Source organism: Anomaloglossus baeobatrachus, chromosome 4 (assembly GCF_048569485.1).
Source record: "Anomaloglossus baeobatrachus isolate aAnoBae1 chromosome 4, aAnoBae1.hap1, whole genome shotgun sequence".
In the NCBI taxonomy this organism is placed as follows: domain Eukaryota; kingdom Metazoa; phylum Chordata; class Amphibia; order Anura; family Aromobatidae; genus Anomaloglossus; species Anomaloglossus baeobatrachus.
Window position 1 is genome coordinate 275,315,826 of NC_134356.1, and position 20,266 is coordinate 275,336,091.

Consider the following 20,266-nt stretch of genomic DNA (forward strand, 5'->3'; position numbering starts at 1 on the left):
GCTTCTTTGTGCGACCAGAATAATTGTTCCTTCCTTTTGGCCCAATCGTCAAATCCCCTTTTCGCCTCCAACCATCTGTCTTTAGCTGTGGGAGATCTGTTTGCCAGGTACTTAGTGTAAGCTACCCGAACTGCTTCACTCAGGGCATTATAATTTTCATTCGTTTTTCGTTTGATCATGGCCGCATACCCCATCAATCGACCCCTCAGTACCGCCTTTGCCGTTTCCCAATATAACACTGGTGTCCCTTTATGTTCCTTGTTGTCTTCTATGAATTCTCCCCACCACTCTTGCAGTATTTTTTGGAAGTTTTCTTGTCTAAGAAGAAAAGATGGAAATCTCCATATGATATCTGTACCTCTCTTGAATTTTTCTCTAATGCCCAATCTCACTGGACTATGATCTGATATCACCATGGTCTCTATCTCACAGTTTTGTACTCCATTCACTAGGTCTTGAGATATCCAGAACTGGTCAATACGTGACCAACTATCATGTGGGTGTGAAAAGTGCGTATATTCTCTATCATGCGGATGCGTTAGTCTCCAGATATCTTTCAATCCTACATCTTCTAATGTTACCTCTCTATTGTCTGACCTCCTGTCCACGTTTCCGACTCCCTCCTCCCTCCTCCTCCTATCCTCCGCTGAGTCTGGAACTGTGTTAAAGTCTCCTCCCACTATTATGTTAGTCCCCCCCTCTGTTAGTAATCTGGCCTTTATGCCTTCATGAAAGGAGTTCTGTTGTGCGTTTGGACCGTAAACATTATAAATGCTAAGTTTGCCCGCTGGACTAATGATTGTTAAGTGTTGCCACCTTCCCTGGTCATCAGCCTCGTGTGTAACTACTTCATGGCTTAGTTGTTTATTTATAAGAATCATGGTACCCGCTTTCCTGCCTTGTGCTTCCGCCCCGTATACGGTGCCCACCCAGTGTTTCTTCATGCGGAAAAAATCCTCCTTCCCCAAGTGCGTTTCCTGTAATAGTGCAATGTCTGTTTTAAGTCTTTTCAGGTGTCTCAATATCATTGCTCGTTTGTTAGGAGATCTCAGACCTTTAACGTTCCACGTAATTATTTGTACCATGGTTACTAATGCATTCTGCTTTTGCTGGTCCCTCTCCTGTGGGCCCTAGCCTCCCGATAGGCGAGACAATCATCACTAAATACCTTGTTAGCCCCCCAAAGTTGACACTTCCCTTCCCCACCTTGTAAGTATAACAAAAGTAACAAAAAACAAGTAACTGTGAAACATGTTTTCCCTATCGAGAAATTTTTGGCACTTTTCGCCATGTTAGTGACTTCCACTTTTCCTGACCAAACCATTAAGCTCCCTAGTCCCCCCCCCCCTTAAAGTATACATTTTATCCCCGGACCATCATGAACGAGCCCCGAATGATATGAGGAGATTGAGACAATATGTTAAAACCTCTCAAGAAGAAGAGAAAATTAAAAAAAAAAAAAAAAAAAAAGGAAATTCAAGTCCAACTTAGCTCTGAGTCCTGGAAACCATCCTGACGTTCAGATTAGATCCCCTTCAATTGTGTCTGCATGCCGATCTTGGACAAAGGAAAGAGGAGGTAAGGGAAGAGGGGGGAAAGGAGAAAAAAAAAAAAAAAAGGAGGGGGGAAGGTGAAGCAGGGAGTAAAAGGAGGAGGCCCAAAAATTGGCACATAGCCTCCCCTTCCACCTCTCACGACCCCTCGCCCCTCTCTCCTTGACAAAAAATACGAAAGGGATCTATTTGATTTCAGTTCTCCTGAATCTTCCCCAAGAGTTAGTCTCTGTGATCCGTGAGAGGAGTAGGTTGTTGTAATCCTGGGCTTGTTCTCCTCTCCTTTCTGCTCTCAACTTGCGTTTGCCCTCCGAGATGTTCCGGATCTTTTCCTGGGCTCATGGAGAATCTTCTTCTGTTGCTCCCTTCTTCACTAGATCCTCTCCCCTGTCCATCTGGCCGGGACTTGTCTGGCTCTGCCATGATAGCATTTTCTGCTTCTTTATAATCTTTGTAGTAAGCAAACGAGCCATTGGGGTTTTTAACTTTTAGTGTAGCAGGGTACATCAGCTGACATTTTATTTTTTTGTTATACAGAAATGTGCAAATTTTGCTAAAATCTTTTCTTCTTCTGGACACTTCAGCCGAGTAATCACCAAAAATCAGCAATCTATTGCCTTGGTAATGTAACGGGCGCTTACGTTCCCTAAAGGCCCTCAGTATTTCCTCCTTGTGCTTGTAATCTAGATATTTAACTATCACCTGTCTAGCCCTCACCGGGTTTTTCTTGTTGAGATTCTGATCCTCTCCCTTGTTCGCCTCTTGTTGTCGCAGTGGTCCCACTCTATGAGCCCTTTCTACTCTGAATTTTGCCTTTATGCCTAAGGCCTGAGGTAGCTCCAGCTCACATATATTGTCCAGTTGCCCCAATGAGACCGATTCTGGCAGCCCGACTATACGTAAATTATTTCGTCTCGACCGATTCTCCAAGTCTTCAGCCTTGTCTTTCAGATATTCATTAGACTTCACTAGACTTGCTATTTGTCCTTGCATAGCCAAAATTGTTTCTTCAGAATCAGATATTCTCTGTTCCGTTTCTGCCAATCTAGATGCCTGGACGTTTATCTGATTTTGCATAGCAGCCAATGATGTTTGTATGGCTGTCTCAATGACCACTTTGATCTCTTTTGACAGATGTGATGTCACTTCTACAGCTAATTTCTTATAATCTATATTGAGCTCCTGGTTGTACTTGTTTTGGCCTCCAGGTGGTGCTATTGTCTTATATTTCTTATTTTGCACTGAGCTTTTCCCTCTCTCTGCCAGCAGTAATTTGCATGCTTGAGACATTGCTGTCCCTGGCTGCTTCTTGTTTTCTTTACAGGGGGTACTAGTGTTTCTGGCATGTAGCTTCTGGTGAGGTCTTTCAGGATTAGGTCCCTCATGTTGCTTAATTATTTTCCCTTCTCTTCCTGCTGCTCCACTGTGCAATCTTTGCTTGCTAATTCCTCCTTCCCCTCTCTCTTCCATGTCCATGTCGCCTTCATCTTCCCACTGAGATCCTTCCTCTTCTGTCCCCTGCATCCATCTCTCCCCAGCCCCCTCCTCTTCTGTCTCAAAGCTCGCATCTCCTTTATCTCCCCCTCTCCTAATCTGTGTTACCGCGGCTTGCAGCTGGGACTCCGTCCCCTCCTCCACCAGACTCTCCGGCGCCATGTTAATTTCTTCCTCCACACATGGCACTTCAGGATCATTGCTTCTCCGGGACATCTCGCTGCAGCCAGCACTTCTCAGGAGGTACCGCTCCATGCCTGCTGACTTCTAATTCCCCTCCAAGGTCTTTTTGTCTCATCCACGTGTCCGGGTGAGTTATTTTCTGTCGGTTTCTCCGGGGGGTGGCAGGAGCTTCCCCTCTATGCTGTCACCTCAGCCAGGACAGGATCCGGAAGTCGTGTTTTTAAAAGCATTGTGCGCACAAGAAATCCCTATTTCCCAGACTTTGCTTGGAAATCAAAACGCAGGCATTTTGTCATTAAAATGCTGCAGTTCAAAACGCTGCGGAAACGCATGAAAAACGCAAAGTGCGCACATGGCCTTAAAGAAGGGAATTTTGTTTACTTACCGTAAATTCCTTTTCTTCTAGCTCTAATTGGGAGACCCAGACAATTGGGTGTATAGGCTATGCCTCCGGAGGCCGCACAAAGTATTACACTCAAAAGTGTTAAGCCCCTCCCCTTCTGCCTATACACCCCCCGTGCTCCCACGGGCTCCTCAGTTTTGGTGCAAAAGCAAGAAGGAGGAAAAAGAATTATAAACTGGTTTAAAGTAACTTCAATCCGAAGGAATATCGGAGAACTGAAACCATTCAACATGAACAACATGTGTACACAAAAAAACAGGGGCGGGTGCTGGGTCTCCCAATTAGAGCTAGAAGAAAAGGAATTTACGGTAAGTAAACAAAATTCCCTTCTTCTTTGTCGCTCTATTGGGAGACCCAGACAATTGGGACGTCCAAAAGCAGTCCCTGGGTGGGTAAAATAATACCTCGTAAGAGAGCCGTAAAACGGCCCTTTCCTACAGGTGGGCAACCGCCGCCTGAAGGACTCGTCTACCTAGGCTGGCATCCGCCGAAGCATAGGTATGCACCTGATAGTGTTTCGTGAAAGTGTGCAGGCTCGACCAGGTAGCCGCCTGACACACCTGCTGAGCCGCAGCCTGGTGCCTCAAAGCCCAGGACGCGCCCACGGCTCTGGTAGAATGGGCCCTCAGCCCTGATGGAACCGGAAGCCCAGCCGAACGGTAAGCTTCGATAATTGGCTCCTTGATCCACCGAGCCAGGGTTGATTTGGAAACCTGTGACCCTTTACGCTGGCCAGCGACAAGGACAAAGAGTGCATCCGAGCGGCGCAGGGGCGCCGTACGAGAAATGTAGAGTCTGAGTGCTCTCACCAAATCTAACAAGTGCAAATCCTTTTCACATTGGTGAACTGGATGAGGATAAAAAGAAGGTAAGGAGATATCCTGATTGAGATGAAAGGAGGATACCACCTTAGGGAGAAAATCCGGAACCGGACGTAGAACCACCTTGTCCTGGTGAAACACCAGGAAAGGGGCTTTGCACGACAATGCTGCTAGCTCAGTCACTCTCCGAAGAGAAGTGACTGCTACTAGAAAAAACCACTTTCTGCGAAAGTTGTGAGAGGGAAATATCTCTCATTGGCTCGAATGGTGGTTTCTGAAGAACCATCAGAACCCTGTTTAGATCCCAGGGTTCTAACGGCCGCTTGTAAGGTGGAACGATGTGACAAACCCCCTGCAGGAACGTGCGTACCTGTGGAAGCCTGGCTAGGCGCTTCTGGAAAAACACAGAGAGCGCTGAGACTTGTCCCTTAAGGGAGCCGAGCGACAAACCCTTTTCCAGTCCAGATTGAAAGAAGGACAGAAAAGTGGGCAAGGCAAAAGGCCAGGGAGAAAAAACCCTGAGCAGAGCACCACGACAGGAAAATTTTCCACGTCCTGTGGTAGATCTTGGCGGACGTTGGTTTCCTAGCCTGTCTCATAGTGGCAAAGACGTCTTGAGATAACCCTGAAGACGCTAGGGTCCAGGACTCAATGGCCACACAGTCAGGTTGAGGGCCGCATAATTCAGATGGAAAAAACGGCCCTCGAGATAGCAAGTCTGTTTGGTCTGGTAGTGTCCACGGTCGGCCGACCGTGAGATGCCACAGATCCGGGTACCACGACCACCTTGGCCAGTCTGGAGCGACGAGGATGGCGCGGCGGCAGTCGGTCCTGATCTTGCGTAACACTCTGGGCAACAGTGCCAGCGGAGGAAACACATAAGGGAGCTGAAACTGCGACCAATCCTGAACTAAGGCGTCTGCCGCCAGAGCTCTGTGATCTTGAGACCGTGCCATGAACGTCGGTACCTTGTTGTTGTGCCGGGACGCCATGAGGTCGACGTCCGACACCCCCCAGCAGCAACAGATCTCCTGAAACACGTCCGGGTGAAGGGACCATTCCCCTGCGTCCATGCCCTGGCAACTGAAATAATCTGCTGCCCAGTTTTCCACGCCTGGGATGTGAACTGCGGATATGGTGGATGCCGTGGCTTCCACCCACATCAAAATCCGCCGGACTTCCTGGAAGGCTTGCCGGCTGCGTGTGTCGCCTTGGTGGTTGAAGTATGCCACCGCTGTGGAATTGTCCGACTGAATTCGGATCTGCTTGCCCTCCAGCCACTGCTGGAACGCTTTCTGGGCAAGATACACTGCCCGTATGTCCAGAACGTTGATCTGAAGCGAGGACTCTTGCTGGGTCCACGTACCCTGAGCCCTGTGGTGGAGAAAAACCGCTCCCCACCCTGACAGACTCGCGTCTGTCGTGACTACTTCCCAGGATGGGGGTAGGAAGGATATCCCCTTCGATAATGAAGTGGGAAGAAGCCACCACCGAAGGGAAGCTTTGGTCGCCTGAGAGAGGGAGACGGTCCTGTCGAGGGACGTCGGCTTCCTGTCCCATTTGCGTAGGATGTCCCATTGAAGGGGACGCAGGTGAAACTGCGCGAAAGGGACTGCCTCCATTGCTGCCACCATCTTCCCCAGGAAGTGCATGAGGCGCCTCAAGGGGTGTGACTGGCCTTGAAGGAGAGATTGTACCCCTTTCTGTAGTGACTACTGCTTGATCAGCGGAAGCTTCACCATCGCTGAGAGGGTATGAAACTCCATGCCAAGATATGTCAGCGATTGGGCAGGTGTCAGATTTGACTTTTTAAAATTGATGATCCACCCGACACCCTGGAGAGTCTCCAGGGAAGCATCGAGGCTGCGTTGGCATGCCTCTTGAGAGGGTGCCTTGATCAGTATCCAAGTACGGGATCACCGAGTGACCCTGAGAGTGGAGGACCGCTACTACAGTAGCCATAACCTTGGTAAAAACCCGTGGAGCTGTTGCCAGGCCGAACGGCCGTGCCACGAATTGCAGGTGTTCATTTCCTATGGCGAAGCGCAAGAAGCGCTGGTGCTCTGGAGCAATCGGTACGTGGAGATAAGCATCTTTGATATCGATCGACGCAAGGAAATCTCCTTGGGACATTGAGGCGATGACGGAGCGGGGGGATTCCATCCTGAACCGTCTGGTTTTTACATGTTTGTTGAGCAGTTTCAGGTCCAGGACCGGGCGGAAAGACCAGTCCTCCTTTGGGACCACAAACAAGTTGGAGTAAAAACCGTGGCTCAGTTGCTGAAGAGGAACCGGGATCACCACTCCTTCTGCCTTCAGAGTGCGCAGCGCCTGCAGAAGAGCCTCGGCTCGCTAGTGAGGCGGGGATGACCTGAAGAATCGAGTCGGGGGACGAGAGGTGAACTCTATCTTGTAACCGTGAGACAGAATGTCTCTCACCCAGCGGTCTTTTATTTGTGGCATCCAGGTGTCGCAAAAGCGGGAAAGCCTGCCACCGACCGAGGATGCTACTAAAGGAGGTCGAAAGTCATGAGGAAGCCGCTTTGTTAGCGGCGCCACCGGTGGCCTTTTAAGGACGTGACTTAGACCGCCATGCATCAGAGTTCCTTTGTACTTTCTGAGACCTTTTGGACGAGGAGAATTGGGACCTGCCCGCGCCCTGAAAGGGCCGAAACCTCGACTGCCCTCTCCTCCGTTGGGGTATGTCCTGTTTGGACTGGGGTAAGGATGTATCCTTTCCCTTGGATTGTTTGATGATTTCATCCAGACGCTCGCCAAACAGCCTGTCGCCAGAAATTGGCAAACTGGTTAAGCGCTTTTTTGGAAGCAGAATCTGCCTTCCATTCCCGTAGCCACAAGGCCCTGCGGAGTACCACCGAATTGGCGGCCGCAACCGCCGTACGGCTCGCAGAGTCCAGGACAGCAATAATAGCGTAAGACGCAATTGCCGAGGTCTGGGTCGTAATGGATGCCACTTGTGGCGCGGCCGTGCATGTGGCTGCTTCAATTTGTGCTTGACCTGCTGAGATAGCTTGTAGCGCCCATACAGCTGCGAATGCTGGGGCAAAAGAAGCTCCGATAGCTTCATAGATGGATTTCAACCAGAGCTCCATCTGCCTGTCAGTGGCATCCTTGAGCGAGGCCCCCTCGTCCACTGCAAGTATGGATCTAGCCGCCAGTCTGGAGATTGGAGGATCCACTTTGGGACACTGAGTCCAACCTTTAACCACGTCAGGGGGAAAAGGATAACGTGTATCCTTAAGGCGCTTAGAAAAAACGCTTATCTGGACAAGCATGATGATTCTGGACTGCCTCTCTGAAATCAGAGTGGTCTAGAAACATACTCGGTGTAAGAGAAGCTGACTCCTCCGCCGGAGGAGCTGAGGGAGAAATATCCAGCATTTGATCGATGGACGCAATAAGAACGTTCAGTATGGCGTCCCCGTCTGGAGTATTAAGATTGAGAGCGCCCTCAGGATCAGAATCCTGATCAGCTGTCTCCGCATTATCAACCAGAGATTCCCCCCGCTGAGACCCTGAACAATATGATGTCGAGGGAAATTCTAAGCGAGCCCGCTTAGTCGGTCTGGGGCTGGGGTCTAAGTCAGAACCCTCAGCCTGGGATGTATGAGATACCCCGGGAGGACATTGTTGGTCCAACTGAGGGGGGCCAGGGAACAATGATTCAACAGAGTCCCTTTGCTGAGATACCGGCCTGGACTGCAAGGCTTCTAGTATCTTAGTCATAGTCTCAGAGAGTTTTGCAAACTCCGTCCCCGTCACTAGGACAGTGTCAACAGGTGGCTCCCCCTGGGCCCCTCTTAGCAGAGGCCTTGGCTGAAGAATTGTCACAGGGGCCCAACAATGCACACAATGAGGGTCAATGAAACCTGCCGGCAGCTGGGTCGTACAAGCGACGCAGGCAGCATAATAAGCCTGTGTTTTTGGCACCCCTGCCTTTTGTGGGCGCCATGCTATTGTTTTCCCTGAGTAACACACTAGGGTATACAGCCAGAATGAACTGTGCTCATACAGTGTAAAATATATACTAAAAACAAATAATGTATCAGTACACTACAGCACCATGAGGCTAGCACCACAGGTGCTGCTTACCAGCCGCCTAAAGCGGTTATGAGGCCACCAGAGACCGTGTCTGGGTCTCTCAGGGTTTGTCCCTCTCTGCAGCGTCGTAGGAGCTGACAGGAAATGGCTGCGGCGTCCTGACGAGAGGAGGGAGCCGTGGGCGTAGCCGAGGTGCTCACACTGTGCACAGTGAGGGGGGTGGAGTATGGAAATCATACTCCAGCCCTCAGTGCTGCTCTTCCGTGCAGCGTCCCGCCCTTCCCCTGCCTGTCAGGGCTGAGGGCGGGAGAAAGGGAAACTAGGCCGCAAGCCAAGCCGGGGACTCGAGTATAAGCGTGGCCGCCGTAAAAGCGCGGCCAACGCCGAAGTCCCCGGCGAACTACAAGTCCCAGCCGCGCCGCAGTTTCCCATGGCAGCGGCGGTTAGCGCGGTAGCCCCTACATATAAACACACTCAGCGACGCTGAGTGTGTAATGGCACAGTTTAACCCGGTCCCCCGGTGCACTAGCACACCCAGCAAAGCTGAGGTGTTGCCGTGCGCGGTCCCCACAGGGATACAGAGTACCTTCACGTAGCAGGGCCATGTCCCTGAACGGTACCCGGCTCCTATCCAGCAGGCTCCCAGGAGTTGTGGATGGAGCACGGTCTCAGTGCCTGGAGACCGATAGGATCCCACTTCACCCAGAGCCCTGAGGGGGATGGGGAAGGAAAGCAGCATGTGGGCTCCAGCCTCCGTACCCGCAATGGATACCTCAACCTTAACAACACCGCCGACAAGAGTGGGGTGAGAAGGGAGCATGCTGGGGGCCCTATATGGGCCCACTTTTCTTCCAACCGACACAGTCAGCAGCTGCTGCTGACTAATCTGTGGAGCTGTGCTGTGCGTGTCTGACCTCCTTCGCACAAAGCAAAAAACTGAGGAGCCCGTGGGAGCACGGGGGGTGTATAGGCAGAAGGGGAGGGGCTTAACACTTTTGAGTGTAATACTTTGTGCGGCCTCCGGAGGCATAGCCTATACACCCAATTGTCTGGGTCTCCCAATAGAGCGACAAAGAAAAGGTAACGTTTTAGATTTTCCTTCTTCTAGCATTTACCCATCTTACAGATGCCTTTCTGGTTTGCATTGTCCAGAACCACAAAAAAAGAAAAAAAATCTCTGCCTTTTTTCAGTGGCTACGAGTATTCCACTGGAAAATCCTTTTAATAGTCTGAAGCTATTTCCAGGATGTAATCTAAAACTTTGAACAGTTTGTTTTTTATGGTTCACAGATCGGAAAGTCTGCTTTTATCTCCTATATAAATATTCCAAAAATATACTAGCAATGGTGGGGGGCGCAAGTGTCATCAGTGTATGTGGGGAGGTATTTCTTGAGTCACTGTCTGACATGTCTACAGTTGGCCTTGTGCCATCCTCATTGTTGTCCTGTGACATCCGGCATCACCAAGCATGTGTCCATCTCCCTAACACTCCACCATGGGCAGTCGCTGGAAGGAAAACCTGAGCCTGTAGCAATGGCTGAAGTCAGGAGGGAGATGCCACCATATGAGACTCTGCCCTTAGTTAGCAAGAGACAAGGGAAGGAAAAAAAAAAAAAAAAAAAAAAAAAAAAAAAAAAAAAAAGACACCAGGAGTCCCAAAAAACTTAAGCACTCCCTGCACCTCTCATGGGTTACCTGTCTTCTGACTAGAGAGAAAAAGAAGAAGCTGGAGATGGTTAGGACTTTGTAGCCTTTGGCCATTTTTCTACTTTTACTAAATCAGTAGACCAGTAGACACAATGTAACATGGAGATGACGGGGGAAGTGTACAGGCTTCTATATGTAGAACAGTGTGTTGTAAATTGCGATCTGCAGGAAAACAATGTACCACGGGTCCGCTGCGGCAGCTCCACAGCACCTCGGCCGACCGCAGCAGGACCCGCGCCGCTGCCAGAGTCGACCGGCCGGGCGCCGGATTTAAATCTTCGGCCCATCAGGACCATCCTGGATCTAGTGGATCCCTGGAGGCTCCCTGTTCAAGGACAGGAAACCAACTGATGCGGGGAGAGGTGCTGCCCCTTTTTATTCTGGAGGTTTCCTGTCCTTGAAGGGTGTATCCCCTCTCTCGTGGTGCAGTCATGGGTTCTGGAAAAAACTATGTACCGTAATCTATCCAGATACTGATGTTTGGACAGGTTTGAGAATAGATACAGATTAGATAATTGCCATTTATACAATATCCTCATACATATGTGGAGGCACGTATGGTAACTGTAGAGTGTATGCAGGAGTATAGACCGATGTGGTTGATTGTAGCACAGCCATCACAAGGCCACTATGAATTTCACAATAACAGAAAAGGTTTAAAACTTACAGAGAAATTCAATTTTATTGAAAAGTGCAGCAGTGAACAGGGTCAAGTTAAAGGTCACTTTCTAAACAAGTTATCCAAATCCACACAGGGCAAAGCAAATTACAGGTATATAAAGACCACAGTGAAAGAAAACAATACAATGCAATGAGCAGCTCTAAAATACCAGTGCAAAGTATCTTTACATGACTGGATACATTTAGCGCTAAAACTGGCCTTGTTCATTTATACTTTGAGGAGTCCCTAAAAGTGAACCAGCATCACCGTACCTGAATGACAGGCAAGAACTTCACAAGACAAAACTTTTCATCATTGCTAGGGCATTAAAAGGGTTCCAGGATTGAAGGAAAAAATAAAAAGTGCTTATTTGTGCTCTCAAGAGCTGTATCCATGTTGTCATACTGCAGTTTATGCTCTTAAATGAACAGACATGGCACAATTTCTTCATTTTTAAAGTAAAAAAAAACCCCAAAAACTTTAATAAATCGGTATACTTTATTGTAAATACTTTTCTCTATGGCCAGCTGTGTGCATGAGCTATCCCGGTGTTGGGGGAAAAAAATGGCAGAACATCATGTCTTTCGGTAATGCCATGTTCTGTTCTAGCAGATAACCTTTTCTTACATATTGATTCATAAATCAGCATTGACAACTCTTGCCAACCCCCCCACCCCCCTTGGAATAAGTGATATACTAACGTTATTACGTTGAGTTCTTTTAGAGAAGTTTCTTCAGCTGTTATTGTTTTGAGTCTACACTCTTAGTCACCTTAGCCAGGGATTGTGATTATGCAGGACTAATCAGAGCATTTCAGTCAGGAGATGACAAAGGGAAGGTGAGCAGTCAATGAGTGGGCTGGAGAGAGCCGACTGGAATCTCATGAGTTAACGCCTCAGCCTGAATGTAACTATTGCGCATAGTGGCCAGACTCTGGTTGTTGATCCCCTTGGAAACAAGCTGTACACTATCAAATATAAAATCTCCCATAGCAGGAGTATGAAAGCAGATGGTTTACTATTGAGTTGATTTTCTCTCTTAGGCTGGTTTCACATCAGCGGTATTCTGCCGCACTGCCGGATACGGCATAAGTACAGTACAGTTCAATACAGTTCACTGGCAAGCTCTGGTCATAAGCGGTCATGTGACCGGAGCATGTGACAGCATGTGACCGGAGCTTGCCGCGATGCCTGTGAACTCTACAGCATTTGTGCCGGATGCGGCAGAATACCGCTAATGTGAAACCAGCCTTATTTTCAAAGTAACTAAAGTAATTTAATAACGTGAGAATACCCCTTTAATACCTCTTAGTGGTTTATGCTTTTCTTTCATGTTGATAAATGATTAAACTAAAAAAAAAAATAAAAAAAATAATAAATTATGACGATATATTTGAAGTTTTAATTGATAGGGCAAACATTTACAAGCTGCTACTAGACAGTACAGTGATGAAAACAACTGGCAGTGGACTCTTAGCTCACACCCAGTTAGCGTCTGCGTTTGTTTGGGGTTTTTTTACATTTGCTAAAAACTGGGAGAGATCCCAGGAGAATTTAGGAACACACTTCATAAAGAACAGATTTCCTATCTTTCTTCTACAAATATTTAATTTGACCTTGACAAAAAAATAAATTCAGAGCCATACCATCAAGTTTCACTAGAAGGTACTTGGATGCCCATAATGTTCTCTTTAAAGTAAATAGGACCTGTCACAAATTTGAGGTTGCTAACCTAGTCACATCATAGAATGGCTGCAGAGCTATATAAAATAATAGTTTTTATTTTTTAATTTCTCCTCTCCGTTGCAGAGATATTGGCTTATAAAGTTTTGGTAACATCCAGTTGAACTATACCAAATTATAACCCAAGATTTGTCTCTGGGGGCATGTACGTCTTCCCCTGCATGAGGTTGACCAATCATAAGTAGGCAGCAACTCACAGGGGAGAAAAAAAAAAAATATACATCCCCACATAAACTAAGAGCATTCTGCCTCCTATGAAAGCCATAAATGACACACAGCCCTTCTCTCTTTTCTGTGTGGGGTTGGGATTAGTACAGCAGAGCTGACAGCACTGAGTGAGGGGAGCTGCAGCTGTGCTTGTAATATAACAAAGCTCAACTCCGCTGTACTGCTCTGCCTACATAGACCCCTGTGAGATGAAGATGTTAGTACTACAACTTCCGGCACTCTGGTCTAATTGTATGCTTCATTACCGTGAGGACAGTGGACTGTCATTACATGTCTCACACTAAACCAGTTCCAAGCTATTGTGGGGGTGTGTTAAATTTTCCTCCCCTGTATATTTGGTCAACGTCAAAAAATAATTACGTGCCCCCAGTGACCTCTCACAACGTCCCCTAGGACTTAAAATTATAACAAACATTACACGTTCTCTCTGCAACAGAGGCGAGACATTAAAAAATAAAAACCACGTTTTACCATTTTATTCAGCTCAGCAGCCACTATTCCATAATGTGACCAGTTTTATATGCTCAAACTGGTGAAAGATCTTCTTGCTCAATTTTCTTGTGGCGCTTCATAAGGAAACAAAAGTACGTTGACTTTTCGAGATGAAGATACTTGTACAAAACCGGACTTGTGCAAAATGATAAATCTTGACTCTCTTGGCATCCAAATAAATGCATTGGCATGTCAGTTGTGCAAACGTTAATAATGCAGGGTATGCTTATTTATTTCAGATTTTGCATCTTAAATATGCAGAATTCTAAGATTCTGTGAATAAAGTGGTGATCCAGGATTAGAAAAATCTGCTTCCAAAAACAGTGCCACGCCTGTTTACTGGTTGTATGTGGTATTGCAGCGCAGCCTTATTAACGTCAATAAACTGAAAGATATGGCATTGTTTTTAAACCGAAAGCAACCATGGTTTTATTAAAATTCTGGAAAATCAGTCTAAATTGCTGGCCATGCTATTAGGAATCATTCATGAAAAGTTAGCATGGAAGAACGGTCTTCCTCTAGAGATGGTAACAGATGACTATAGCCATCATCAGCGACCATCATGTAACCTAGTGTCAGTTTATGGCATGTAAATCTTTGTCTTGTGTCATGGACTTGTCAGATCCTCAATAGCTGAGCCCAGACCAGCCACTAGGCCAGGAAATTACCACCGGTCAGGCACCCACCTATGTAAATGCATATGACCACATGATAAAGACAAGATCAAATGGAATATAGAAAATGGGACCACAATTTAGAAATTTGAAGATTAAACTAGCTCTGCTGTCTTCTGATGTCCTGAAAGCCTGATATGTGTTCAGCATTTCTAAATAAAAAAATATTTTTGTTAGAAAAATAATCTTATTACATTAGTGCCAAGCATTAAAGTTTAGTTTGGATATCTAGATCTGCTCGTAATCAAACAAAGCGTCATTGCTTTTTAGATTGACTAGAATACAGGAACAGGATGAGATTTTTTCCCTTTATCTTAGAAATAATCACCAGTAGGCCACATTCACACATTGAATATTTGGTGAAATTTTTACCTCAGTATTTGTAGCCAAAACAAGGAGTGGAACAAATCAGAGGAAAAGTATAATAGAAACACGGGCACTACTTCTGCATTTTTCACCCAAATACAGAGGGAAAAGCTCACCAAATACTCAATGTGTGGACGTGGCCGTACAATAACTCCAACCAACCATCCACCGTGGTGACACTCAGCCACATGGAGGCCTACAGAGTAACATTTCTGGGAAGAAAACATTGACATGGCCATTGTTGCCACAATTCACAGATTTCAACAGGGATAGCCAGGTTTTGATTAAGTCCTGCACAAAAATGACAGCAATAAGACAGATCGTGGCAGTCTCCAAGGCTGGGTGTTGGCAATCAAGAGACCAGCTTTATTACTTCAGAGTGACGCAGCTCCCACCCGCTAAAGGAAGCTGCTCTGCTTCAAAGACTTTCTCCGTAACATATGGCCCTGGTCATCTTGATCTTTGAACATCATCCTTGGGTCAAACTGGTACCTGCAGAAAGAAATCATATTAGTCTAGTTTTGCCTTAAGGCTGGTTTACACGCAGCGACATCGCTATCGATGTTGCTGCCGATCGCACCCGCCCCCGTCATTTGTGCGTCACGGGCAAATTGCTGCCCGTGGCGCACAATATCGCTAGGCCCGATCACACGGACTTGCCTTCCTAGTGACGTCGCTGTGGCCGGCAAACAGCCTCTTTTCTAAGGGGGCGGTTTGTGCGGCGTCACAGAGACATCACACGGCAGGCATCCAAAAGGAGCGGAGGAGCGGAGATCAGCCGCATGAAAGACACGCCCACCTCATTGCCGGAGGACACAAGTACGGTGTTGTTCATCGTTCCTAGGATGTCACACGTAGCAACGTGTGCTGCCTCAGGAACGACGAACAACCTACGTCCAAAACGACCAACGAGATTTTGAAAATGAACGACGTGTCAACGATCAACGATTAGGTGAGTATTTTTGATCGTTAACACTCGCTCGTAGGCGTTACACGCAACGACGTCGCTAATGAGGCCAAATATGTGCATCACGAATTCCGTGACCCCAACGGCATCTCGTTAGCGATGTCGTTGCGTGTAAATGGGCCTTTAGATGTATTGGATGGCCGATGTGCGTGTTCTTGGTGGTCCTTTTTCAGAGTTGCTTAGCTTAGTACATATAAAACATAATACACACTTGATAAATCAAAAGAGCTGGCCACAATGGTCTCTGCAAAATATTTAATAGAACAGATTTTTCAGATCACACTTGCTATAAAAAAAAAAAAAATAACCGGCCAGCTGGGAGTATTCAACGTTCTGGGGTAAAACTGCAGAAAAACTTTCAGATATTGTAGGATATGAACTTTCGAATATTTGATTTTCATTTAACCCTAGAACACGCAACCATAGAAATCTACCATAGAAAACAAGTAACCTAGCAGGCCTGTGAGGCCCCAGGTATGCATTCTAGGGTTAATGGACATCTTAAGCCAAATTGTCTCTTCAGGGAGGAAGGAGACAAACTCTAGTGCCACCGATTGGAAGTAGCAATCCTAAAAGTTAAAAGTGGCTCTTTCACAAGCCTTTTCATATGACCTAGGATTTATGCCAGATCAGAACTTCAATTTGCAGACACAGTGTTTCGGGATGATTGTCCCTCGTCAGCGCAAAGTATGAGGTCTGATCTGGCTTTATGAGAAGCTAAAGTGGAGTCAAAGGGAAGAACTTTTCTCCTTGCAGAGCCACTTTTGACTTTTAGGATTGCTACTTCCAATAGGTGGCACTAGAGTTAGTCTCCTTCCTGAAGAGACGATTTGAATATTTCCCAGAGCAGCATTGCAGCTATAAGACTCCTCACCACTGACAGCCATCTTAAGCCATGAATTTATATTGCTTACAACCATTACATTAAAAGCAACAGCTTACATTTATGATCTTAAAGGGAAGGTGTCGTCAAAAAAAAAAAAAAATTCAATAACTGAAAAAATGTAATTAATGTTTTAATGTTTTATTTAAATATTATTTGTTTTTAATTGAGCAAAATATAAAAAAAAATTAAAAAGTTTGATATTTTCCACTGTTAAACACTAGGGGGAGCAGCTGCTGAAATCCTTCAGAAATCCCACTGTAGAAATAGCTCACATTACAGCTGCAGTAAAGTGGGCGGAGTCTGCTCTCCTGTGTCACATCACACCTCCCCCTCCCAACCTGGGTGTTTACAAAGGATAGGAAAGAATGAAATGTAGGGACACAGTGCGGAGCCATTTTGTTGGTGACCACAAATGTCTAAAGGATCACCAAGGACAGCAGGAGTATCACACAGGACAAAATTAGATACACAGCCCTGCATACAGTATCACACAGGATAGGATTAGATACACAGCCCTGCATACAGTATCACCGGTTCACGCACAGGCCGAAAGGTGGCAGGAAGAAGGAGGGTGGGGGGTGTTGGACATGGTTGCAGCGGCGGTACTCACATGAGTCACATCACACATACACGGCGCAGCGGCGGCGGGCAGAGTGGGTGCTGGGTAGAGCGGAGGGACTGTCATTGGAGACTGTAATGTCGGGGGAGGGGCGGCAGTAGCGGGGGTTGGGTAGAGTGGAGGGAGGGGGTGTCATTGGAGACGGTAACGGCGGGGCGGGGGGAGGGTAGGCGGCCCGTACTCTCATCCTGGTGGTTGACAGGGGTAAAGTGGAGCAAACGGCATACGCTGTGAGCTCCACAATGATGGCGCTGATCTCCTCCCCCTGCTGTGATCTGGACAGCCCGGGGGGCGCGTCCAGGTCACAGCAGACGCCTACTGTAACGTTACTGAAGGGGTCGGATCCCGACCACTGTTTTCTATGCACAGAAGCTGCCATAAAAGGAGTGAGTTACTGTCGTTACCCACACAGCAAATCCAGCATGGCAGCCCCCAGTGCCTCCAGTAAAAATAGAATTAAATAAAAAAACTAAATAAGCGGTGATTTTAATTTTGTATTAAAAATACTTTATATAATCACTTTTTAATACAAAAATAAAAAAACGCGACACCTTCCCTTTAAGTCCTATAATGTAGACATCTCCAACCAAAATATTTCTCCAACTGTTGATAGCATTGTACAGATGCATTACCTAGGATCAAAGACCCCCGGACTTCGACAGGAAGCCCCACAACAGGACTGCAGGACCATAAGCCGATGGTTCATCTTTTCTAGGATCTCTTGGTCTATGGTTTTAGCAATGTTGGTCAACTGGTTTGGATCTGCCGTTAAATTGTAGACTTCAACAAAAACCTGGCATCCAATATTTAAGACATAGAAAAGTATTTAAAAACACAAACTTTCTCATGTTTTAAGAGTGTAAATCAAAACATTGTGGTATATTCTTGAAATGCTTTACAAGTTAAAAGATAAAGGTCTACCAGATTTGACAAAACGCAAATGGTACAGGTCAACTCACCTCTGCATCATCAAACTCACAATACTGCAAGTCGTGGTCTTTGGAAATCGTCCTCACACAGGCATAAGTGTTGTTATACGCATCTTCACACACACAGTCTGGGAAACATTGCTGGAAGTCAAAGAAATTGAAGTTTGATATCAATAGGAGGTGTGGAGCGAGGCTTCTGTACAAGTTACAAAAACCTACGGGAGAACCACCCACCCAACCCATGAGGGCAGCATGAGAACTGGGGACTAGATTTAACAATAACTTTAGAATTTTCACCATATTATGAAAAAGCACATTGGGTGAGACCTACAACATAATATATGAATAGGACTTCAAAAGATATAGATCCTTAGTATCTTCTGCCATGTCTCGTTGGGCACTACTGTTATGTTGTAACCATCTTCCCCATGATTGCATAAAGTACCATGTAATGGCATCTATCACCCCCACAGCTCTGAAGAAAAAGTCACAGGTGCTTTGTGTCATTATATGGCCACACACTTCTGCTCTATGTGTGTGTTTACTTCTACATCATTACCATCACCATACTTATTACAAGGATAGGTGCTAACAACAAAGTGGGTTATTTGTCAAGCAGTTTTTACAATATTAGGTCATCGATTTTACATACAGACACTCCAGGTCCACAAGAAGGACATGATGGATCAGTTTCATTAACACCTTCTCCTTGATATTCAACCAAAAGATCAGTTCTCCAGGTGCAATTGCTGTTTTTCTGAAAACATAAGCAAATATCCCATTCAGAAAGAAGGGAATTTTGTTTACTTACCGTAATTTCCTTTTCTTCTAGCTCCAATTGGGAGACCCAGACAGTGGGTGTATAGCTACTGCCCTCTGGAGGCCGCACAAAGAACTACACTTAAAAGTGTAAGGCCCCTCCCCTTCTGGCTATACACCCTCCCGTAGGAGTACAGATTCCTCAGTTTTAGTACCAAAGCAAGAAGGAGGAAAGCCAATAACAGTTTCAAAAACAAATTCAATCCGATAACATGATCGGAGAACTTAAGAAACAACATGAACAACATGTGCACCCGAAAAACGAAACCCTAAGAACAAATAGGGCGGGTGCTGGGTCTCCCAATTGGAGCTAGAAGAAAAGGAATTTACGGTAAGTAAACAAAATTCCCTTCTTCTTTTTCGCTCCTAATTGGGAGACCCAGACAGTGGGACGTCCAAAAGCAGTCCCTGGGTGGGTAAAAAGATACCACATGAACGGGCTGTCAGACAGCCTCTTCCTACAGGTGGGCCACCGCCGCCTGAAGGACCTGTCTACCTAGGCTGGCATCTGCCGAAGCGTAGGTATGCACTTGATAGTGTTTGGTAAACGTGTGCAGACTCGACCAGGTAGCCGCCTGGCACACTTGCTGAGCCGTAGCCTGATGCCGCAATGCCCAGGACGCACCCACGGCTCTGGTAGAATGGGCCTTCAGTCCAGATGGAATCGGAAGCCCAGCAGAACGGTATGTGTGAAGAATTGGTTCCTTGATCCACCGCGCCAGGGTGGATTTGGAAGCTTGCGATCCCTTATGCTGACCAGCGACTAGGACAAAGAGCGCATCAGAACGGCGTAGAGCCGCCGTGCGAGAAATGTAAATCCTGAGTGCTCTCACCAGGTCCAACAGATGTAAACCCTTTTCAAATTGGTGAACTGGATGCGGACACAAAGATGGTAAAGTGATATCCTGATTGAGATGAAAGGAAGAAACCACCTTGGGAGAAAACTCTGGAATTGGACGCAGTACTACCTTGTCTTGGTGAAACACCAGGAAGGGAGATTTGCAAGATAACGCCGCTAGCTCGGACACTCTTCGAAGAGACGTGACCGCCACAAGAAAAACTACCTTTTGTGAAAGCCGAGAAAGGGGAACCTCTTTCAAAGGCTCGAAAGGCGGCTTCTGGAGAGCAATGAGAACCTTGTTCAGATCCCAGGGTTCCAATGGCCGTCTGTAAGGAGGAACAATATGACAAACTCCTTGGAGAAACGTGCGTACTTTAGAAAGCTGTGCCAAGCGCTTCTGAAAGAATACGGATAGCGCGGAGACTTGACCCTTAAGAGAGCTAAGCGACAAACCTTTTTCCAACCCAGACTGCAGGAAGGAAAGAAAAGTTGGCAATGCAAATGGCCAGGGAGAAAACCCTTGAGCCACGCACCACGCTAAGAATATCTTCCACGTTCTGTGATAGATCTTAGCTGAGGATGGTTTTCTAGCCTGTCTCATTGTGGCAACAACTTCATGAGATAAACCTGAGGCCGCTAGGATCCAGGACTCAATGGCCACACAGTCAGGTTCAGGGCCGCAGAATTCAGATGGAAAAACGGCCCTTGAGACAGCAAATCTGGACGGTCTGGTAGTGTCCACGGTTGGCCTACCGTGAGATGCCACAGATCCGGGTACCACGACCTTCTTGGCCAATCTGGAGCGACGAGTATGGCTCG

At 46.7% G+C, this 20,266-nt stretch overlaps 1 protein-coding gene across 2 annotated transcripts in view; it reads right to left on the bottom strand.

Annotated features, from left to right (window-relative positions):
- Window positions 1-10,886: 10,886 nt before the first annotated feature.
- GNS (glucosamine (N-acetyl)-6-sulfatase) overlaps window positions 10,887-20,266 on the bottom strand; it is a 76,881-nt gene continuing 67,501 nt past the window's right edge. Inside the window, exons 11-14 of one of the 2 annotated variants that reach the window (XM_075344855.1) lie at window positions 18,440-18,544; window positions 17,818-17,928; window positions 17,491-17,651; window positions 10,887-14,878 (exon numbers count right to left, since the gene is read on the bottom strand). In XM_075344855.1, coding sequence (XP_075200970.1) covers window positions 14,785-14,878; window positions 17,491-17,651; window positions 17,818-17,928; window positions 18,440-18,544 — 471 coding nt within the window. In that variant the 3' untranslated portion in view covers window positions 10,887-14,784. The remainder of the gene's footprint in view (window positions 14,879-17,490; window positions 17,652-17,817; window positions 17,929-18,439; window positions 18,545-20,266) is intronic. The other variant, XM_075344856.1, reaches the window with a different exon arrangement.